The sequence below is a fragment of the Mobula birostris genome, chromosome 12, assembly GCF_030028105.1.
Source record: "Mobula birostris isolate sMobBir1 chromosome 12, sMobBir1.hap1, whole genome shotgun sequence".
Lineage (NCBI taxonomy): Eukaryota > Metazoa > Chordata > Chondrichthyes > Myliobatiformes > Myliobatidae > Mobula > Mobula birostris.
Genome location: NC_092381.1, coordinates 113466335 through 113489533, shown reverse-complemented (window position 1 = coordinate 113489533; position 23199 = coordinate 113466335). Strand labels below are relative to the sequence as shown.

Sequence of the window (23199 nt, the reverse complement as noted above, 5' to 3'; positions counted from 1 at the left end):
GCCTCTTCCTCAAAGCCAACAAGATAACGTTATCAGCTTCAGGAGAACTCGTGTCGCCCAGCGGCACAGTGATGGAAACTACAAGCCGCAAACTCCTGGGGTGCACATCTCGCACAAACTCTCTTGATCCCAGAACAGATTCTACACTTTCAGGAAAGCTCACCAACACCTCTACTTTCTGAAGAGGCTGAAGAGAGCTGGACTTTGTGCATCTCTACTCACGTCACTCTGCAGAAGTGCAGTAGAGAGCATTGCAACAAGCTGCGTCACTGCATGGTACAGAAACTGAACTGTGCTAGACAGGAAGCCTCTACAACGGGAAGTCATAACACCCATGCATCTCGGGCACCAGCCTACCCATTGTCAAGGACGTACAGAGACAGGTGCTGGAGAAAGGCCAGTAGCATCACGAAGGATCTCACCCACCCTACTCAGGGACTGTTTGTCCCACTCCCATCAGGGAGGAGGCTACATAGCATCCAAGCCAGGACCACCAGAGTCTAATGCAGTTACTTTCCCCAAGCAGTAAGGCTGATCAACTCTTCTACCCACTAACCCACCCCTCCACACTCCCAACCACCACTATTTTATCAACTCCTACCAGTCACCTTATGTGCAGACACCCCTGTGCCTAGCGTCACTCTATGGATATACAATCAAAGTATGTATACAAGCTATCCTATATATTCATATTTATTGTGCTCCCTACTGATAAAGCTCCGTGGGAGACTGAAACATCAAGTCAGTAGGTAGTGTGTGCCGCTGTCGGAAGAAGGTCCCTGTCCTCGAGTGATCCCTCTCTTTCTCAATGGAGGGTGAGAGCCTGTCGGTCGTCGAGTCGGAGCCTCAGAGAAGCGACGTGGAAGATTGTAACACGGGAACAGCGAGCTGCTGGTCTCCCACTCTCACTGCGGCAGGAGCGACCTCTCTTTCCCTCGATGGAGAGAGACAGCCTGTCTGAGATGGAACGGTGGCTTTGATAGACTCTAGATCAATGTCTCTTTGGGGCTTCTGCCGCTGCTTGTGCATGCGAGGGGGAGAGGCTTTGGGGCTCTGATGTTTCGGTTACTCTTTCTTTGCGGTTTCTTGTTTCATGATATCTGTGAAGAGTAAGAATTTCAGGTACACATTTTCTGATATTACATTGAACCCTTTGAACCATTTTTGGGTTTTTTATCTTATTGTGTTTACTTTGTGCTGCATTGAATCTGGAGTAACAATTATTTCTTTCTCTTTTACACTTGTGTACTGGAAATGACATTAAACAATCTTGAATCTTAAGAGAAAAATTGTTAAAGTCTACTGCTTACAAAGTACAGATTCAAGTTCAGTTTTATCTATCAAACGTACATGGAGATATACAATGAAGTGCATCATTTGCATTAGCAACCGACACAGCTAGAGATGTGCTAAGGGCAGACTGCAATGGTCGCTGCACATCCCAATGCCCCGTTAGCAAGTCCACCGCGTGTAGCAGCACCCCAGCGAGAAAGCAGGATGAGCAAAGTTAGAGGAGAATTTTCTGTTACAATAACACTTCAAAATGTCGCGGGGTGGAGTGATTGCCACCATCACTTTCATTTCCTGCTGCTGTCTGGAACATTAGGGATGGAAACAGAATGGATTGCCCTAGCCCTCGTGCCTCCATCTCTGTTTGATCTGAAGGAGAAGGCAGCCTTCTGATGTCAAGCTTGCAACTGAACAGGGCTCTGCATCTGAATGCAGACAGCATGCAGAGAACAATCTCTAAAGCAGCGACACAACAAAGCTGATTGTTATGCAGGCAACAGGCTCAAAGAAAACCCCAGCTGCTTCCTCTGCATAATTGTGCTTTAGAAATTCAAATACATAATGCTGATTTTTTCCAGTATTATACCTCTGGGGAAAAAAGGGATTTTGTTTCTGGATTGGTAACAAAATGGCTTCATATCAATCTGAAAATTTAGTTGGTGACTTCCACATTTTTAGCTTTGACTTTACAATCTACCCTGCTCCTTACAGTCTGCCTACACTTCCTCTCTAACTGTGACACTAGATTAAGTTCGCTTTATTTTTCACATGTACATGGTAGCAGGTGGTGGATGGTCGTATGAGCAGCTGGTGCATATCACAAATCCTGGTTATATGACCACTGACGCTAGTTAGACAATCTTTGAAGAGGATTGATCATGGCTGGGTTGAGTTGTTCTCTGATCTTCGCAATTTTCTTGCAAAACTTTTCATCACCATATGAGGTGACATCATTAGTACACTGTTAATTGTGGTGTGTCCTCCAAATGGTTTGCCTTTATATACTTTGCAGACCAAAAGAGTCAACCAAGCTATTAGACAAGGCTGATGTGGAGACTGCAGGAAATGTTATGTCGGCCAAACTGGGAGAAAACTTTCCACAAGGATTCGTGAACATCAACCGGCTGCGAAGCGCATTACCAACTCTCCCTTGTCTTTACCCATGAAGATCGAGAGGGGCACTATTTCGACTGGGTGTCAGTGAAAGTTATGGCGCAAGCGAACACGCCACATGGAACAGAATTCCTAGAAGCACAGTTTTGCATGCACAATTCAGTATACAAACATGTAGACCTTGATCCTATTTATCAGCCAATGCGGTCAAAATTCCTGACCGCAATGCACGAAATTCACCACACAATCAGTGATGATAGTTCCTCCCCACATCACAATTGCCATCCAATCTGCTGATTGAAAATCATATCAAGGCTAAGCATTCGGGGACACTCCACAATCAACAGCGCACTGATGATGTCTCCTCATACGGTGACGAAACGTTTGCAAGTAAATTGCCAAGATCGGAGAACAACTCGACGCAACTGTCAACCACTCAAGCTACACATTTTCCAAATTAATTCCAATACTGATAATGGCTGAGGTCACCCGTCTTGTAAAGACACTGCCCAGAAGAAGGCAATGGCAAACCACTTCTGTAGAAACATTTTCCAAAAACAATCGTGGTCATGATCGCCCACGAAACGTAACGAACAAACGCACATCAAAACATTGAAATACACAGTGAAATGTGTTGTTTACACCAGCGACCAACATAATTCGAGGATTGTGCTGGCTGAGCTTCTGGTGCCAACATGGCATGCCCACTGTTTATTAACCCTAACCAGTACGTCTTCGGAATGTGGGAGGAAGCCAGAGCACCCTGAGGAAACCCACGCGGTCACAGGGAGAATGTAGGAACTCTTAAAGGCAGCAGTGGAAGGGAACCTGGATTGCCGCCACTGGAATAACATGGGGTAAACTGCTACACTATATTCTGTTTTTCCCATCTGCTACCTCGAGGTGCTGATGGGATGCAATGACGTGTGTGTGGACTTCACGGAAAACAATGTCTTTCCACTGTACCTTGGTACATGTGTCAATAACAAAACAATTGGCAACTTACTATGGGGAAAATTATGGGACATCCAATATGTCACCCCAAGAGCAAACATAGTTGAACATCGCTGAGGATCTACTGTGAGCAGCAGCAAAGAAAGCATGTCAGCCGCTATATTTCATGAGGACTTTGAGGAGATCTGGTATGTCGCCAAAGACACTCGCAAATTTCTACAGATGTTCTGTGGAGAGCATTCTAACTGGCTGCGTCAGCGTCTGGTATGTACAAGATTGGCAAGCTCAGCCAGATCCATCATGGGTTGTTCTATGCTTAAGGTGCAACGTCTAGAACAAGATACTTGTTTTCTTTTGCACGTTGGTTGTCAATCTTTGTTTATGTTTTGTTCTCTGCAAAATTCTGTTGTATTCCTTTTTCCTGTACATGCTTGCAGGAAAATCAACCTCCAGGTAGTTAGTACTGTATATGTATTTTGAAAATAAATTTATGTTGAACTTTGATGCTTCAAAGTACTTTGAATTTTGAAGGAATTGTGCTTTCAGTAGCTAAAGGACAAACTGGAAAGCCAGTTCAACTTGCTTAAACACAAGTCAATCTGTCAGCAAAACTGCAGAATCCTGAATGAAAATCTGCCCTCTCCAGAAAAAAATATGGCATCGTAATGTGTTCAATGCCACTTTTAGCTGCTGACTGACACCCTAAAGTATTGATAATGATCCTGTAATCAAAGGCTTCTCCACAAAATAACTATCTTCTGTCAGTTGCCATGGTGATCCAGCCTCTTTGCAGTGAACTCAGTCTAATCAAACCTGGACCTTGAACAAATGATTGCAATCACAATTACCATGATCGATGCAAAAAAATCACCTCAGAATATCAATCAGGCCATTCTGTTAAACTCTCGCTGGAAGGAACACTCAAATTCTACCCTGACTGGTTATATGTATTATACTTAATATCAACAGTTTCATTTACCAGAGAATGTATACAATATACAACCTGAAATTCTTGTTCTTTGAAGACGTCCACAAAAACAGAAGAGTGCCCCAAAGAATGAGTGACAGTAGAAAGAATAGAACCCCAAAGCCCCCTCCAACACACAAGCAGCAGCAAAGCAACAATGCAGCGGCCACTTTATTAGGTATGCCTGCTCATTAATGCAAATATCTAATCAGCCAATCATATGGCAGCAATTCAATGCATACAAGCATGCAGACACGGCCAAGAGGTTCCATTCAAACATCAGAATGGGGAAAAAAAAATGATCAAAGTGGGCTTGATAGTGGAATGATTGTTGGTGCCAGATGGGGTGATATGGGTATCTCAGAAACTGCTGATCTCCTGGGATTTTCACACACATTGGTCTCTAGAGTTTACAGGGAATGGTGTGAAAAAACAAAAGAACGTCCAGCAGGTGGCAGTTCTGTGGGTGAAAATGAGAGAGGTTACAGGAGAGTGGCCAGACTGAGGTGATACAGTAGTGTGGCGGTAAGCACGATGCCATTACAGCTCGGGTTAATTGGTGATTGTAAATTGTCCTGTGATTAGGCCAGGGTTAAATAGGTGGGTTTCTGGGTGGCACGGCTCGTTGGGGCTGGAAGGGCCTATTCTACACTGTATCCCTAAATTTAAAAAATTATAAACAAGGTCAGAGAATGGCCAGAGTGGTTCAGGCTGACAGGAAAGAGACAATAACTCAAAGATTCAAAGTACATTTATTACTAAAGTATGTATGCAGTATACAACCCTGAGATTTGTCTTCCTGTAGACAGCCACGAAACAAAGAAACAGGTTGAACAAGTTAGGTCTTTATTCTTTGGAATGTAGAAGGTTGAGGGGGGACTTGATAGAGGTGTTTAAAATTAAGAGGGGGATTGATAGAGTTGACGTGGGTAGGCTTTTTCCACTGAGAGTGGGGGAGATTCAAACAAGAAGACATGGGTTGAGAATTAGAGGACAAAAATTTAGGGCTAACATGAGGGGGAACTTCTTTACTCAGAGAGTGGTAGCTGTGTGGAACGAGCTTCCAGCAGAAGTGGTTGAGGCAGGTTGGATGTTGTTGTTAAAAGTTAAATTGGATAGATACATGGACAGGAAAGGGATGCAGGGTTATGGGCTGAGTGCAGGTCGGTGGGACTAGGTGAGAGTAAGAGTTTGGCACGGACTAGAAGGGCCGAGATTGCCTGTTTCCGTGCTGTAATTGTTATATGGTTGTTTTTATATATATATATATATATATATAAACACTATGGGATATTTTCAAAGAAAACATCAAACCTCAACATGCAGAAAAATTACCAAATCACAAAAACAGCGAAAAAATGTGAGAAACACACTCATAAAACACCAAACCACAAAGTCACTGAATGAGCCCAGGAAACAAAGAAACACCATGGAACGTTTTCAAAGAAAACATCAAACCCTACTGTGCAGAAAAATGACCAGATCACACTAACAGTGAAAAAAGATGAGTGAGAAACACAGAATATAAAGCACCAAACCACAAAGTCATCGAATGAGCCCGGGCATATTCAGTTCACTTCAATCCAGTGCTGTGTCATTCATTATCGGCTGGCCAGCTTACAACAGAGGTGGACAGAGGAGCATTTCTGAGCTCAGAACATGTTGAACTTTGAAGTGGATGGGCTACAGCAGCAGAAGACCAAGGACATACACTCAGTGGCCACTTTATTAGGTATATGATGTATTTATTAGGTATATGACAAATCTAATTAAGTGGCCTGAGTGTATTTGCAGTGTACGACCGTGTCACAGAGGCTCTAGACTTTCAAATCCTTGCATCACTGACGGAACAAGAAAAGAAAACACACCACACTTAATAAGAAGGCTGTAGGGATCAAGGATTAACTTTATTTGCCATATACATTTACATGTCTAAATGTATACGAGGGAGGGACTGGCCTGAAATGTTGACTCTTTATGCCTTTCCATAAATGCTTCCTGACCTGCTGCATCCCTCCAGCATTTTGTGTGTCACATTTGTGTGTTGACACGACATGCAACAAGAAATGACATTCAACAATTATAAAGAATTATATAAAAAATGAAATTAGAGGTTAAAGTACAGATATGGAATTAAACGTGCATAAATTATTTGGTCACCTGCAGGAAAAACTGTTGTTAAGATTGAAAGAGTGCAGGTAAAATTTACAAGGATGATGTTAGGACTTGAGGACCTGAGTTATAGGGAAGCTTCAAAGTGCAAAAGAGTTCATAAAAAAAGGCTGAATTGGTTGGGACTTTATTCCCTAGAGTATAGAAAAATGAGGGGAGATTTGATAGAGGTATACAAAATTATGAGGGGCATAGATAGGGTTAACGTAGAGTGGCTTTTTCCACTTTTCCACTAAGGTTGGGTGAGACTAGAACTAGACATCATGGGTTAAGGGCGAAAGGTGACATGTTTAAGGGGAACATGAGGGCCAAGTTATTCACTCAGAGGGTTGTGAGACTGTGGAACCAGCTGGCAGGGGAAGTGCTGGAAATGAGTTGAATTTCAACAATTAAGAAAAAAATTGGACAGGTATATGGATGGGAAGGGTATGGAGATGCAGGTCGATGGGACGAGGCAGATTAATAATTTGGCATGAACAAGATGGGCCAAAGGGCCTGTTTCTGTTCAGTAGTGTTCTCTGACTATAAGTGCATAACGTCATCGTGTTCGTACAATGTAAACTGTATTTTAAACACTGGTTTAAAGTGGTTACAGTGCAGTAACTGAGGTAATAGAAGGGTGGGGTCTAACTAGAATGGTTGACCTGGGGGAACAAACTTTTAAGATCATGTGATTTTTAAAAAATAGCCCTATAACACTTTCCAGAAGGGAACTTTGGGAAAAGGCAGTTTGCAGGGTGGGTCGTGTCAGCAAAGATTTTCCTGCTGGACACAAGTAGATACTGCAGTGATGGTGGACTGCAGCCAATGGCCTTTTTTTGCTGACCTGACAGTTCGCTGTAGCTTTCGTATATCATGAGAGAGGATGCTGTACCAAAGCAGACAGTAATGTCTGACGTGAGGATGTTCTCTATGAAGGCAGGGTAGAAACACATCAGTATGTTCTAAAGAAAATGGAATCAAGTGTTATATATAAACATATTATAGAAATCCTGGAGCAGATGCAGAAGTTGAGATTAATGAGACTGGATTCAACTACTGCACAGAGTCTTGTCATCTTCAGAAGTTTTCTGATGACTTTACCATAGTTGGATGCATCAGCAAGGGAGATGAGGCTGAGTACAGGGCTACGGTAGGAAACTTTGTCACATGGTGTGAGCAGAATTATCTGCAGCTTAATGTGAAAAAGACTAAGGAGCTGGTGGTAGACCTGAGGAGAGCTAAGGTACTGGTGACCCCTGTTTCCATCCAGGGGATCAGTGTGGGCATGGTGGAGGATTACAAATACCTGGGGATACGAATTGACAATAAACTGGACTGGTCAAAGAACACTGAGGCTGTCTACAAGAAGGGTCAGAGCCGTCTCTATTTCCTGAGGAGACTGAGGTCCTTTAACATCTGTCGGACGATGCTGAGGTTGTTCTACGAGTCTGTGGTGGCCAGTGTTATCATGTTTGCTGTTGTATGCTGGGGCAGCAGGCTGAGGGTGGCAGACACCAACAGAATCAACAAACTCATTCGTAAGGCCAGTGATGTTGTGGGGATGGAACTGGACTCTCTCACAGTGGTGTCTGAAAAGAGGATGCTGTCTAAGTTGCATGCCATCTTGGTCAATGTCTCCCTTCCACTACATAATGTACTGGGTGGGCACAGGAGTACATTCAGCCAGAGACTCATTCCACCGAGATGCAGCACAGAGCGTCATAGGAAGTCATTCCTGCCTGTGGCCATCAAACTTTACAACTCCTCCCTTGGAGGGTCAGACACCCTGAGCCAATAGGCTGGTCCTGGACTTATTTCATAACTCACTGGCATAATTTACATATTACTATTTAACTATTTATTGTTCTATTACTATTTATTATTTATGGAGCAACTGTAATGAAAACCAGTTTCCCCCGGGATCAATAAAGTATCACCATGACTATGATACACATGCTAGGATAGGATGAAGAAAAGAGGGGTCATTGTCCCCTGATCAACTGGTCTCTGAAAACTCTCACTCATTCCTCAACCACACTTTATTTACTGTGCACAGAGAAAACCCTCACCCCTGTCACCAAACTGTTAGATAGTTTGTCATTCTTACACAGAAATGGACCAGTTAAATACAGATACTAACCAACTAGAAATTTTCTGTATGTTCAAATTCCTTAATGGCATAATCAAGCAGCAATCACAGATATTAATAGGCAATGGAATCACAGACAAAATGCTGGAGGTCAGGAGAGCAATAAACAGTCAACATTTTGGGCTGAGACCCTATATCAGGGTCAGTGTCCGAAACGTCTTCTATTTATAGAAGCTGCCTGACCTGCTGAGCTCCTCCAGCATTTTGTGTGTGTGTTGCTCTGGATTTCCAACTTCTGTGAATCTTTTGTGTTGATGAACAGACAGCAGAACCTCTGCATTAAAGGCCAAAATACTTCAGAATTAAAGCAACTGACCAATAAAAGTGTCATCCAAGAATCCTTTATTTACATCCTGCAAATGGCTCCGGTCCCCTGCTATGCAAAAGGAAGCTCTGCTCTTCAAAGACCTTTCAATATCTAGGTTTAGTGCACACTGCCTGGAACCTTAACCCTCGCCTTTTCACGACTTCCACAAGGTGACCTGATAGAGGCCTTCAAATTTACGAGGGGTTTTGATGGGGTCGGTGTGTCCACTTGTGCAGTGGAACTGAACAGAAGTCATCAGTTAACATGGTCCAATAGGGTGCAGTTTTTTAGAACAGTTTGTGGTTGAGCCCAGGAGGGGATCAGCTATTCTGGGTTGGATGTTGTGCGATGAGCCACAATTGATTAGAGGGCTTAAGGTAAAAGAACTCTAAGGGGCAGGTGATCATAATATGATCGAATTCAGCCTGAAATTCGAGAAGGAGACTGGTTTTGTGTCATGTACCCTGTGGGATGCTATACAACTATTGGCAAGAACTTTGAACCATGTAATAGAGATAGAAAAGACTGCAGATGATGGATCAGGTGCTAAAAAACAAAGTGCTGAAGGAACTCAGTGGGTCTGGCAGCATCTCTGGAAGGAAATGACCAGTGGACAGTTTGGGTTGAGACCCTACATCCAGAAAGGTCTCTCTCGACTAGGGTCCACGGACTCCTTGATTGGCGGCAAGACGCCATGGCATAAAAAAGGTTGGGAACCTCTGGTCTAGATTAAGAATCTCAAACTAAAACCAGTTTTAGAACTAAATACCAAAATACAGTCACTGGTGTGCCTTCAACATAATTGCATCAACAGCCCTTTGTTTTTTATTTAGAGATGCAGTGTGAAACAGGAACTTCGCACCCCATGAGCAACCCACCTATTTAACCCCAATAATCACAGGACAATTTACAACGAGCAACCCGCCTATTTAACCACGACAATCACAGGACAATTTACAACGAGCAATTAATCCACTAACAGGTACATCTTGGGACTGTTGAGCACCCAGAAGAAAGTACAAACTTTCTTACTGGAATTGAACTCTGAACTCCGAAGTCCTGGCTGTAGTAGCATCCCGCTAACCACTACACTACTGTGGAGCCACAGGATATGTTGGGCCTAGATGAAATCTGCAGGGATGTTGACATCCTGGAACTTGAAACTGCTCACCCTTGATGAGAGCAGATGTGCAGTCCCTCGACTTTACCAAGAAGCCCGGAAATGGGGTGAGATTAATCCGTTTCTTGCTGATTAAAATTCCAAGTCAGGTTGAAATCGTCGAGGTGAATGGATGTTTGTGCTGTCTTGGTTGCCTCTGCCAGAGGAAGGTGTCTGTGTGTGACGGTCTCTCTCCCTCCTTCTCGCTCGCTGCTCCCAGAGGAAGGTCCCTGCCTTTCAATGATCTTTCTCTATCCCTCGATGCTGCCACAGTTCTGGGTCTTGGGCAAGGTTCAATCGATGCGGTTTGTCGATCAGACTTTGTGTGTCTCTGCTTCTTGCTCGCTTTTTTTTTGATATTTTGGGTAATTTTAAGTCAGGGTAGCCTGCAGATAACAAACACTGAGCTGAACAGAGTATGCCTGGACTCTTTCAGTTGTGTTTTTCACTTGTTTTTTGTTGTTGTTGTTGTGTGTGCGAGTGGTGAGGGGGAGGTTTTGTTTGTTCTTTGAACGGGTTCCATGGTTTTTGTTTCAAGGCTGTCTGCGGGGAAGATTGGAAGGTGCAGAGTGTCCATGGGTTGAGTTGAGAAACGGCAAGGGTAAAAGGACCCCAAACAGCAGCTAGGATGTGGATTACAAATTACAACAGGAGATAGAAAAGGCAATGTCATGATCATCATTGGGGATTTTAACATGAAAGCGGATTGGGAAAACCAAGTCAGTACTGGACCTCAAGAGAGAGAATTTGTAGAATGTCTAAGGGATGACTTTTTAGAACAACTTGTTGTTGAGCCCCCTAGGGGATCGGCTGTGCTGGATTGGGTGTTGTGCAATGATCCAGAGGTGATAGGAGAGCTTAACGTTAAGGAACCCTTAGGGAACAGCGATCACAATATGATCGAATTCACATTGAAATTTGAGAGGGAAAAAATAAAATCCAATGTGTTGGTATTTCAGTAGAATAAAGGAAATTACAATGGCATGAGAGGGGAACTGGCCAAAGTAGGCTGGAAAGGGACATTTACAGGAAAGACAGAAGAGCAGCAATGGCTGGAGTTTCTGCGAAAAATGAAGGAAGTGCAAGACAGATATATCCAAATAGAAGAAATTTTCAAATGGAAGGAGGACACTACAGTGGCTGACAAGTGAAGTCAGAGCCAAAGCCAAAATAAAAGCAGAAGAGAGGGCATACAAGGAAGCCAAAGCTAGTGGGAAGATGGAGGATTGGGAAGCTTTTAAAAACTTGCAGAAGGAAATTAACGACATTCGGAAGGAAAAGATGAATTATGAGAGGAAGCTGGCGACTAATAACAAAGAGGAGACTAAAAGCTTTTTAAAGTATATAAAGGGTAAAAGAGAGTTGAGGGGAGATATAGGACGAATACAAAATGACACTGGAGATATTGTAATGAGAGATGCAGAGATGGCAGAGGAACTGAATGCGTATTTTGCATCAGTTCTCACAGTGGAAGACATCTGCAGTATACCAGACATTCAAGAGTGTCAGGGAAGTGAAGTATGTGCAGTAAAGATTACAACTAAGAAGGTGCTCAGGAAGCTTAATGGTCTGAGGGTGGATAAATCTCCTGGACTTGATGGAATGCACCCTCAGGTTCTGAAGGAAGTAGCTGGAGAGACTGCGGAGGCATTAACAATGATCTTTCAAGAATCAATAGATTCTGGCATTGTACCGGATGACTGGAAAATTGCAAATGTTACTCCGCTATTTAAGAAGGGTGGGAGGCAGCAGAAAGGAAACTATAGACCTGTTAGCCTGACATCAGTGGGTGGGAAGTTGTTGGAATCGATTGATAGGGATGAGATTACGGAGTACCTGGAGGCACATGGCAAGATAGGACAGAGCCAGCATGGTTTCCTAAAAGGAAACTCCTGCCTGACAAACCTAGTGCAATTCTTTCACAAGCAGGGTAAACAAAGGAGATGCAGTAGACGTGGTGTACTTGGATTTTCAGAAGGCCTTTGGCAAGGTGCCACACGAGTCTGCTTAGCAAGATAAGAGCCCATGGAATTACAGTGAAGTTACTAGCATGGGTGGAACATTGGCTGGTCGGCAGAAAACAGAGAATGAGAATAATGGGATCCTATTCTGGCTGGCTGTCGGTTACCAGTGGAGTTCCACAGGGGTCAGTGTATGTCAATGATTTGGACTATGGTATTAATGGATTTGTGGCTAATTTGCCGATGATACAAAGATAGGTGGAGGAGCAGGTAGTGTTGAGGAAACAGAGTGCCTGCAGAGAGACTTAGATAGTTCACGGGAATGGGCAAAGAAGTGGCAAATGAAATACAATATTGGAAAGTGTATGGTCATGCACTTTGGTGGAAGAAATAAACAGGCAGACCATTATTTAGATGGGGGGAGAATTCAAAATGCACAGATGCAAAGGGACCTGGAAGTCCTTGTGCAGGATACACTAAAGGTTAACCTCCAGGCTGAGTCGGTTGTGAAGAAGGCTAATGCAATGTTGGCATTCATTTCTAGAGGTATAGAATATAAGAACAGGGATGTGATGTTGAAGCTCTATAAGGCACTCGTGAGACCACACTTGGAGTACTGTGTGCAGTTTTGGGCTCCTTATTTTAGAAAGGATATACTGACTTTGGAGAGGGTTCAGAGAAGATTCACGAGAATGATTCCAGGAATGAAAGGGTTACCGTACAAGGAACATCTGGCAGCTCTTGGGCTATATTCCCTGGAGTTCAGGAAAATGAGGGGGGATCTCATTGAAACATTCCGAATGTTAAAAGACCTGAACAGATTAGATATGACAAAGTTATTTCCCATGGTAAGGGATTCTATGACAAGAGGGCACAACTTCAGGATTGAAGGATGTCCGTTTAGAACTGAGATGCAGAGAAATTACTTTAGTCAGAGGGTGATAAATCTGTGGAATTTGATGCCACGAGTGGCTGTGGAGCCCAAATCACTGGGTGTATGTAAGGCAGAGATAGGTAGGATCTTGATTAGCCAGGGCATCAAAGGGTGTGAGGTGAAAGTGGGGAAGTGGGGATGACTGAAAGAATTGGGTCAGACCATGACTGAATGGCAGAGCAGACTCAATGGGCTGAATAGCCTACTTCTGCTCCTATATCTTATGGAAGATGAATCTCAGGGTTGTATACTGCATACCTACTTTGATAATAAATATACTTGGAATCTCTACTTGGAAGGATGACACTTTGGCTTTTCAGTCTGGGAAATTGCCTCATGTGCGATCATTTCCAAATGCTGAAGTGATCAAACACAATTATCACTTCAGTGTGTATGTGTCTTTGCATGTTTGTGTGTGTGTTGGAACCAGGGCTCCCTCTGTTAAGAAGGACTGATGACATGAATTTGCTCTTCACACCAGGAACATTAATGTGGAATGCACTTGTACATGAAAACCAGAGGAATTATTTGAGAATCAAGAACAATCATGTATACAGGTAGTCTTAACTGTGTTATTCCCCATTTGTGACACCAGAGGAAACAGGATGAATATTTATTTCGAATCCCTTTTGTGACACCAGAGGAAATGGGATGAATATTTCCATGCAAACACAAGGAATTCTGCAGATGCTGGAAATTCAAGCAACACACATCAAAGTTGCTGGTGAACGCAGCAGGCCAGGCAGCATCTCTAGGAAGAGGTACAGTCGATGTTTCAGGCCGAGACCCTTCGTCAGGACCAACTGAAAGAAGAGCTAGTAAGAGATTTGAAAGTGAGAGGGGGAGGGGGAGATCCAAAAAGATCCAAAAGATCTTTCTATTGTCTGTAAGGAGTTTGTATGTTCTCCCTGTGACTGTACACATTTCCTCCCATTCCAAAGATGTACGTGTTGGGGGCAGGACAGTAGCATAGTGCTTAGTATAATGCCAATACAGCACCAGAGATCCAGGTTCAGCTCCCACCATTGCCTGTAATGAGTTTGTACCCTCTCCCCTGGACCTCCAGGTGTTCTGGTTTCCTCCCACGTTCCAAAGACATACAAGTTAGTATGTTAATTGATCACATGGGTGTAATTATGCGAGGCAGAGATGCGTCTCACCAAAGGTGTAATGTGCTCCTTCCCTCCACTAGCCTGCAGGTGTAGCACCTGCTTAGCCTCCACCCCCCCCCCCCCCGGGTCAGGGTCACGTGAAGCCATGGGAGCAGGTGGTGCATATCACAAGTCCTGGTTATGCGATCATCACTGATGTTGGGCAATCTCTGATCATGGCCGAGGTTACCCGTCTTGTAAAGACACTGCCCAGGAGAAGGCAATGGCATACCAGTTCTGCAGAAAAAATTTGCCAAGGACAATCATGGTTATGGAAAGACCATGATCTCCTGCATCATACGACAAGGTACACAACGAATGAATGGGCTGATTGGGCTGGTGGGGCCTGTAGTGTTCTGTTCTTTGTTTGTACTAATGCTTGTGAAAGTGTTATAATGTAGGAGGGGCAGCAACCAGCAAATGTAAAGAGCAGTGTGCCAGTGATAATCTTTTACTGAGGAACTAATGTGGCCTAACTCTATGAAAACGAGATTTTATACAAGACAGAGTGGAATCATCTGAGGGTGTAGTGCTAGCCCAGGACTGTCCAAGATATGCCTGCCTAGATAAGGCCATAAGACCGTAAGCCATAGGAGCAGACTTCGGCCATTTGAACATAGAAACCTACAGCACATTACAGGACCTTCAGCCCACAATGTTGTGCCGACCATGTCACCTACTCCAGAAACTGCCTAGAATTTCCCTCCCGCATAGCCCTCTATTTTTCTAAGCTCTATGTACCTATTTAAGAATCTCTTAAAAGACGCATTTGGCCCATTGATTCTGCTCTGCTATTCCATCATGGCTGATTTATTATCCCTCTCAACATATTCTCCTGCCCTCTTTCTGTAATCTTTGATGCTCTGACTAACCAAGGACCTATCAACCTCTGCTTTAAATATACTCAATGACTTGGCCTCCACAGCCGTCCGTGCCAATGAATTCCACAGATTCACCACCTTCTAGCTAATGAAATTCACTCTCATCTCCATTCTGTTGGGACGCCCCTCTTTTCTGAAGCCGTGCTCTCTGATCATAGACTCACCCACGATAGGAAACATGCTCTCCACATCCACCCTATCTAGGCTTTTCAACATTCGATAGGTTTCATTTTGAAACCATCAAGCACAGGGATAGATCTTATGCTTGGGACTCAGAAGCACTATCTTCCAAACTCAGCTGCTAACACAAGGGTTCCCAACCATTTTTATGCCATGGACCCCTAGCACTAACCAAGGGGTTTGTGGACTCCAGGTTAGGAATTCCCGCGCTAAGAGGAATTAACCCACCCAAAGGTTGCAGGTGCAGACTGGAATGGCTGAAAGATCAACACTGGCAAAACACCCTTCTGCTGAGCATTGTGGGTACGCTACGTTGGCGACAGAATATGAGGCCACGTGAGCAGACCGTCCACAGTGCAACTTTGGGTTCTGCTGGTTGTTAACACAAATGGCACATTTCACTGTGGGCTTCCATGTATGCCTGATAAATAAGTGTATCTGAATCTGACACCCTTTCTTTCCCAAACTAATGGGAATTAAGCAGCAGAAACAGTGATGTAAAACATATTTCAAATGTGCATGAAACCCCATATTATTGCCTACGTAACTCTACTACAATTGAAGTGGGAATGCTACTTTAGCCAAAGTTGTCAAGTCCATTAGTCAGGGGCCCAAAAGTCAGTGTATCGAGAAGTCAGAGTTCCAACGTCTGCGAGACTGGAGGTTGTAGGCTTGGAGGTGGCGTGCCCTGGGGTTGGAGACTTGTCTTTGTGTGTGTTTGTTTTACTGTTGCTTATTGTGTTCCGTGTTGCTCTGCTGAACACTGTGGGCATGTTCCGTGGTGTCACAAAATGTGGTGACACTTGCAGACGTTCAAAGGAGGTTCATGAAAATTATCCCTGGATTGAAAGACTTATCATATGAGAAGTATTTCATGGCTTTGGACCTGTACTCTCCAGAACTCAGAAAAATGAGGGGGTATCGCATTGAAAACTATCGAATGTTGAAAGGCTTTGAAAGAGTGGATGTGGAGATGATGTTTCCTATGGTGGGGGAGCCTTAGAATAGAGGGATCTCCATTTAGAATGGAGATGAAGAAGAATTTCTTTAGCCAGAGAGTGGTAAAATCTGTGGAATTCACTGCCACAGCCAGCTGTAGGGAACAAGACACTGGGTGTATTTAAAGCAGAGATTGATTCTTGATTAATCAGGACATGAAGGGTTTCAGAGAAGAAGTAGGAGATTGGGGCGAAGAGGGAAATGGATCAGCCTTGATGAAATGGGGCACAAATGGCCTAATTCTGCTCCTATATCTTATGCTTAGGTTGTGTTGGCTTTTAACACAAATGTTCCCATGTGCACGTTCAAAGAAGTAAATTTTAATCAGTGAACATATATGTCACCATATAACGGGATTAATGAAAGGTCAACTGGAGTGCAGAAGACAACAACCTGTGCAAATGCAAATATAAATAAATAGCATTAAATAATGAGAACATGAGATAAAATCATTAAAGTTGTTTATGGAAACATCCCTTTTTGTTCAAGAGCCTGGTGGTGTGAGTCCTGAGGCACCTGTACCTTCGACTTGATGGCAGCTGTGAGAAAGTACCATGGCCTGGGTGGTGGAGATTGCTGGTAATGGATGCTTCTTTCCTATGGCAGCATATCACATAGGTGTGCTCAATAATTGGGAGGCCTTTTCCCGTGAGGTACTGGGCCGAATACATGTGACAAATAAATGAATCTTAAGTACTCTCTGTAGTTTATCCAAGTAAAATAGTGAGAAAAAATCTTGCAGGGTGTCCCCAGCGTATCGTTGGGTGTTGGTTAATGTAAACAAGTTTCACTGCATGTGTGATAAAGGAATACTAAAACACTCTCAGAACAGCTTACAAAGTAAAATTATTAAAAACAAATCTTTATTCTCCTGCTGCAAGTAATTCTACTGCCAGTGATTCAGACCCAGATGCTTTTATGTTTTGAGCAGTGATTTCGGCTGATTCTCATGAGTGCCTGCAGTAAAATTAAAACTCCACCATCTGCTCTGAGATTTGCCGTACTGCTCCCAAGAGTACGCTGGATATTCTCACTGATGGTTGAGACCAAAGTCACAGGCGGCTGAGGAAAGGGTGGGGTGCAGTTAGTCACACAGGCACCCTGTGCGTCAGCACAGTTGAGATTGCAGGTAAGATGACGTGATGTACCAGGACAAGGGGAAGTTGCAGCTCCACAGTATGTTGACTGTTACCACCTTGGGGAAAAGGTTTCCCAAAAAAAAAACCAACAAACACTAGGTTCTGGGGATGCTGGAATTCCAGATCGACACGCACAAAATGCTGGAGGAACTCAGCACATCATGCAGCATCTATGGAAATGAATAAAATGTCGATGTTTTGGGCTGAGAATCTACATGGAAAGGGACTGAAGACAGAATAAGCAGGTTGTGGGGGAGGTGCCTGATGCATCAACTGTTTATTCCTCTCCATAGGTGCTGCCTGACCTGCCGAGTTCCCCCAGCATTTGGTGTGTGTTGCTCCAGGTTCAGGAAAGATTCACAGAGAGATACAGGGTGCACAGGCCAATTAGCCCATTGGGTCCACTTTGCCCCTCAACCATTCTTTATATTCATCCTACCTCCATTCCCTTTTTCAATCCTCCTCATGTTCCCTTTAACCTTCCAATCCCTCAGATTTTAACACTCACCTGCAGTGCGACCACTTGAGTTGAGTACAATGTTCTCCTCAGAGGTTGTCCTCTATTGCTGGATCTTCAGGTGGCTGTAGAGGCCAATCCGGGATTCACATATTCTGGTGTGTTAATCCAGGACGTTAGGGCAGATTCCCTTAATGCAGAATGCATTAATGGTGACTTCATTTAACATGGGAAAGCTGATGCAGGGGGAGTCAACACATAGTCTTTGACAGATCGGGGTCAGGGTCCAGTGACATGGAGTGCAAAATGACCGGGGACCCCTCACTACTGCAGCTTTCGTCTGCCTTCACTGCCCTTGCAGTATGTTGCCATCTTCTGCCAACTCCACTTTTGAGGTCTTGGTTCTTGTGTCTAGAACCACCCCCTTGACTTTAACACCATTAGTGACGGTACCAGGAACTGCTAAACTCCAGAAGGCATTGCTCTTGGGAGCTCAGGAACTCACAAGCCTCTTCACCATGACAAGGTGAGGATCCTTGGAGAAAGCTCATCCATACACAGTGGCCAAGGGGTAATGGAAACCGAAACAGGCCAACAATCTCACAGATATATTCAGAAGTACCACACAGCAGGAAGACACCACCACCAAGATGCATACCATCTCATTGGAACGCTTGTGGCTGCTTCGCTCCCACTGAAGAATTCTGTGCCTGATCCCAGCACCATCATAAGCAAACTGTCAAGTCAGCAGAAAAGTCACTGGATGCAGTCTGCCATCACTGCACAACTTGTATGTGTCCAGGACGCAGGAGTGGGCAGGAAAAAAATCAGTCCGAATACTACCCACCCTGCAAACTGCCTTCAGGAAAGTGTTATAGGACTATTAAAACAAAAAAATTTATGCCATCTTACAAGATTCTTCCCCCAGGCAGTTAATCTGATCAAACATTCTAGCTAGCCCCCCACACTCTCCCCTATTTATTACCCCAGTGACTGTAAATAATTTAAACTACTACTTATAACACTGTTCACATTGTAAATATATGCAGATATTTGTGCACATTTTACTCCATATCCATACTTTAATCTCTGACTTTATTTTTAGACAAATCTTTCAAATTGTTAAATATTGTTTTTTGTTGCATGTCATGTCAAAACATCACAGCAAAGTCCTAATACATGTAAATGCATGTGGCAGATAAGGTAGATCCTTTGATAAGAAGTCAAGGTGATGTTCTCGGGAAGGTCAGCCTTGCCAGTCTCCCTTGTTGGGTCAGCCAGTCATCAATATGGTGCACATTTCAAATCTGTCTCTAGTGGTACCTCATTTGATCGGTTTTGAAGAGTGGCTAATTATGTCACGCCATGATTACCCTTGGATTACACAATGCTGCAAAACCAATGGGGAAGGGAAATCCCTCTTTCCAAAGTGAAGTACATTAAATCAACACACTAGTTACCCATTGACCCCAACTCTTAACTGATGTGTTCGCAGTTTGGACTCTTCAGTCGATGCGGTTTGGGGATAGGACTCTTAATCTGGATTGGGCTCTTTAATTGAGGCAGTATGTGGATTGGATTCTGTAGTTCACACTATGATGCGTTTCTGGTTGTTCCTTTTTTTTTAATTGCTGTTTTGTGAGATTCTGATGGGGGCAGACTAGCGCTGTGGTCTGCAGATAGCGAGGGACTGGGTTGACAGAATATGGCTGGACTCTTTTGCTGTCTTTATGATTTGGTGTTATATATTCTGTTTTCACTTTTTAAAAAATAGTTTTCGTTAAAAGAGATTCCAGAGTTTTCTTCATTTCGTGGCTGTTTGTGAGAAGGTGAATGTCAGGGTTGTATCCTGCATACCTACTTTGATAATTAATGTACTTGAATCTTTGAATTATGTTTAAAATGTTGTTCAAAATACAAATAGATTGCACCAAACTTCCTCCAGGCCTTAATTGCGACCCCACCTCTCCACCTTGTCCTTTCCCTTTACCTTCCCAACAAGAGTTCTTGACATGTCTCTCGGTTAGGTGCAGGAAAGCAAGACTTTGAGATATGCATCAGGCAGAGGATGCATGTTTCCAGCCCAGCTGTAGAAAAGAGACGAGAGCTTGTCCTGTGAGATGAGTGCTCTTGGTCAAGTTTCTGTGGCAACAGCCTCAACAAATCAAAAATTGGTTCATTGAAGGGATCCTCAAATCCAGATGCCCGTCAATCCAAATGGTTGAGCTTCCTGTGGTACTGGTTAGGTCCGATATATCGCAGTGGACTGTGTTTGGAGTGACTGATGACTTCTTTGCCAAGATATGGCTGCAAGACCGTTGGTACACGAACACTGCCATCCTGGAGATTAAAAATACATTATTACTTAATAGAAATAAAAACATCTCCATTTACCTTCCTTCATCCTGCACAGCACTAACATCAACTCTACCTGTAACATCCAGGATGTCTTCAAGGAGTGATGCCTCAAAAATGTGACATACATCATGAAGGACCCCCATCATCCAGGACATGGCCTCTCTCATTGCTACCATCAGGAAGGGAGGTCAGGAGCCTGAAGGCACACACTCAATGATTCAGGAACAGCTTCTGTCATCCAATTTCTGCATTAATTCCTCGTAAAATGTCATTTGATCTTTACCTAAGTCACAATAATAGATAAACACAATCTGTTGAAACTAATAACATGTTTTTATTGAACACATTGCAAAAGACCGCCTGGATGTTCCACAACTCTTCTGGGACAATGTTCTGTGGTCAGATCAGACAAAAGTTGAATTTTTTGGCAGAAGTGCACACCGCTATGTTTGGAGGGAAAAAGGGCACTGCACACCAACACCAAAACCTCATCCCAGCTGTGCAGCATGGTGGAAGGAGCATCATGGTTTGGGGCTGCTTTGCTGCCTCAGGGCCTGGACAGCTTGGAATTATTGAGGCAACAATGAATTCAAAACTGTATCAAGACATTTTACAGGAGGATGTCAGGGTAGCAGTCCGTCACCTGAAGTTTAATGGAAGTTGGATGACGCAACAAAACAATGATCCAAAACACAAGAGTATACCAACAACAGAATGGTTTAAAAAGCAGAACATTTGTGCTTTGGAATGGCCACGTCAGAGTCCGGATCTTAACCCATGACCTAAAGAGGGCTGTTTATGCAAGGTATCCCAGAAATATTGATGAACTGAAACACTTTGTATGGAGGAAAGGTCTTAAATTCTTCTTTGCTGTTGTGCAAGTCTGATCAGCAGCTACAGGAAACATTTGGTGGAGGTTATTTGCTGCTAAAGGAGGTTCTACCAGTTATTAAATACAAGGTTTCACATACCTTTTCCAGCCTGGACTGTGAATGATTAAACAATGTGTTCAATAAATAAATGGGAAGTACAACTGTCTGTGTTATCAGTTTAGGCAGATTGTGTTTGTCTATTATTGTGACTTAGATGAAGATCAGACCTACATTTTCAGAGTACAGTAAATAATGCAGAAACCCAGGTAACTGCAAAGGGTTCACCGTTTCTTGCAACTGTATTTGTTACTGTAATTGACAGATTTTTTCTATTATTATGTGCTGCATGTTACTGCTGCCGCAAAGACAACAAAGACAAATTTCATGACATATACCAGTGATAATAAACCTGATTCAGACTCTCGGCTGTTTGATAAAGTTCTTGTGTGATACTCATGTCCCTCGTGTCGAAAGGTCTCACTCAATGTTGACTTATGCCTTTGAGGAGTCTCAGAAATTCACAAGTCCATCAAATAACAAATTATTATTTTTTTTAAATTTAGAGATACACAAGTCCAGCTCAATTACACCCATGTGACCAATTAATCTTCTAACCGGTACATCTCTGGACTTTGGGAGGAAATCGGAGCACCGGGAGGAAACCCATATGGTCACAGGGAGACTGTAGAGACTCCCTACAGACAGTGATGGATTTGAGCTCGGGCTGCTGGTGTTGTAATATCTGCAATGTTAGCATGCTGCCCAACTTGTCCGATGAAATTTGTTGTCTCCAGTGACTATGGCTGCCCCCTTATCCTGCGTGTGGCTCCCCAACCCAAGGAAGTAGCTACTCAGTATCTACCTATCAGCCCCTTTCAGAATCCCTCATGACAAGCTCACTGCTTGGGTGCTCTGAACTCCAGTGAGCACAGCTAAATGTCTGCAGCCTTTCCTACACCCATACCTCGCAAATCCGTCCAGTATATCTGAGCTGCTGGAAATCAATGCTGGATGGACTCAGCAGGTCAGACAGCCTCAGGGAGGGAAACAAACAGTCAGAGTTTCCATCAGGACTGGAGAGGAAGGGGGAAGCAGCCAGAGTAAGAAGGTGGGGGTGGGGGAGGTGTACAAGCTGGCAGGTGATTGGTGAACCCAGCTGAGGGGTTGGGGGAGACGAAGTAAAAAGCTGTGAGGTGATAGGTGAAACCAGGTGAGGGATTGGGGGAGATGTACAATCTGTGAGGTGATTGGTGAAACCAGCTGAGGGGTTGGCGGAGGTGTACAAGCTGGCAGGTGATTGGTGAAAGTAGGAAATGGCCGAAGAAGGAGGAATCTGATCATGGAGACATAGAAAAGTGCAGCACAGAAACAGGCCCTTCGGCCCACCTGGACCATTCCAAACCATTTAAACTGCCTACTCCCATCGACCTCCACTGGAACCATAGCCCTTCACACCCCTACCACCCATGTACCTATCCAAGCTTCTCTTAAACGTTCAATTTGAGCTTGCATGCACCACGTGCTGGCAGCTTGTTTCACACCCTCACCATCCTCTGAGTGAAGTCTCCCCTCATGTTGCCTTTAAACTTTTCACCTTTCCCCCTTAACCTATGACCTCTGGTTGTAGTCCCACTGAATCTCAGTGGAAGAAGCCTGCTTGCATTTACCCTATCTATACCCCTCATAATTTTGTATTTCTCTATCAAATCTCCTCTCAATCTTCTATATTCCAAGGAATAAAGTCCTAACCTATTCAATCTATCCATATAATTCAGGTCCTCCAAACCCAGAATCGTCCTTGTAAATTTTCTCTGTACTCTTTCAACCTTATTTTCATCTTTCCTGTAGGTAGGTGACCAAAACTGCACACGATACTCCTAATTAGGCCTCACCAAGATCTTATACAACTTCAACATAACATCCCATCTCCTGTACTCAATACTTGGATTGATGAAGGCCAGTGTGCCAAAAGCTTTCTTTAAAACCCCATCTACTCGTGGTGCCACTGGCAACGAATTATGGACCTGTATTCCCAGATCCTTTCATTCTACCACACTCCTCAGTGCCCTACCATTCACTGTGTAGGGCCTACCCTGGTTAGTCCTACCAAAATGCAACATCTCAGACTGATGGGAAAGGAGAACAGAGAGAGGTAAGGAGGAAGGGCATCTTTT

General features: G+C 43.7%; 1 protein-coding gene across 3 annotated transcripts in view; it reads right to left on the bottom strand.

Annotated features, from left to right (window-relative positions):
• Window positions 1–714: 714 nt before the first annotated feature.
• The window catches only part of sars2 (seryl-tRNA synthetase 2, mitochondrial), a 124919-nt gene continuing 102434 nt past the window's right edge, over window positions 715–23199 (bottom strand). The window contains exons 16-17 of one of the 3 annotated variants that reach the window (XR_011888095.1): window positions 17847–20135; window positions 715–1100 (exon numbers count right to left, since the gene is read on the bottom strand). Coding sequence is in view for 1 of the 3 variants with exons in the window: in XM_072274512.1 (XP_072130613.1) it covers window positions 20004–20135 (132 nt within the window). In the remaining 2 variants the exon portion in view is untranslated. Of the gene's footprint in view, window positions 1101–17608; window positions 20136–20226; window positions 20437–23199 lie in introns of those variants that run through there. The other 2 variants (XR_011888096.1, XM_072274512.1) reach the window with 2 other exon arrangements.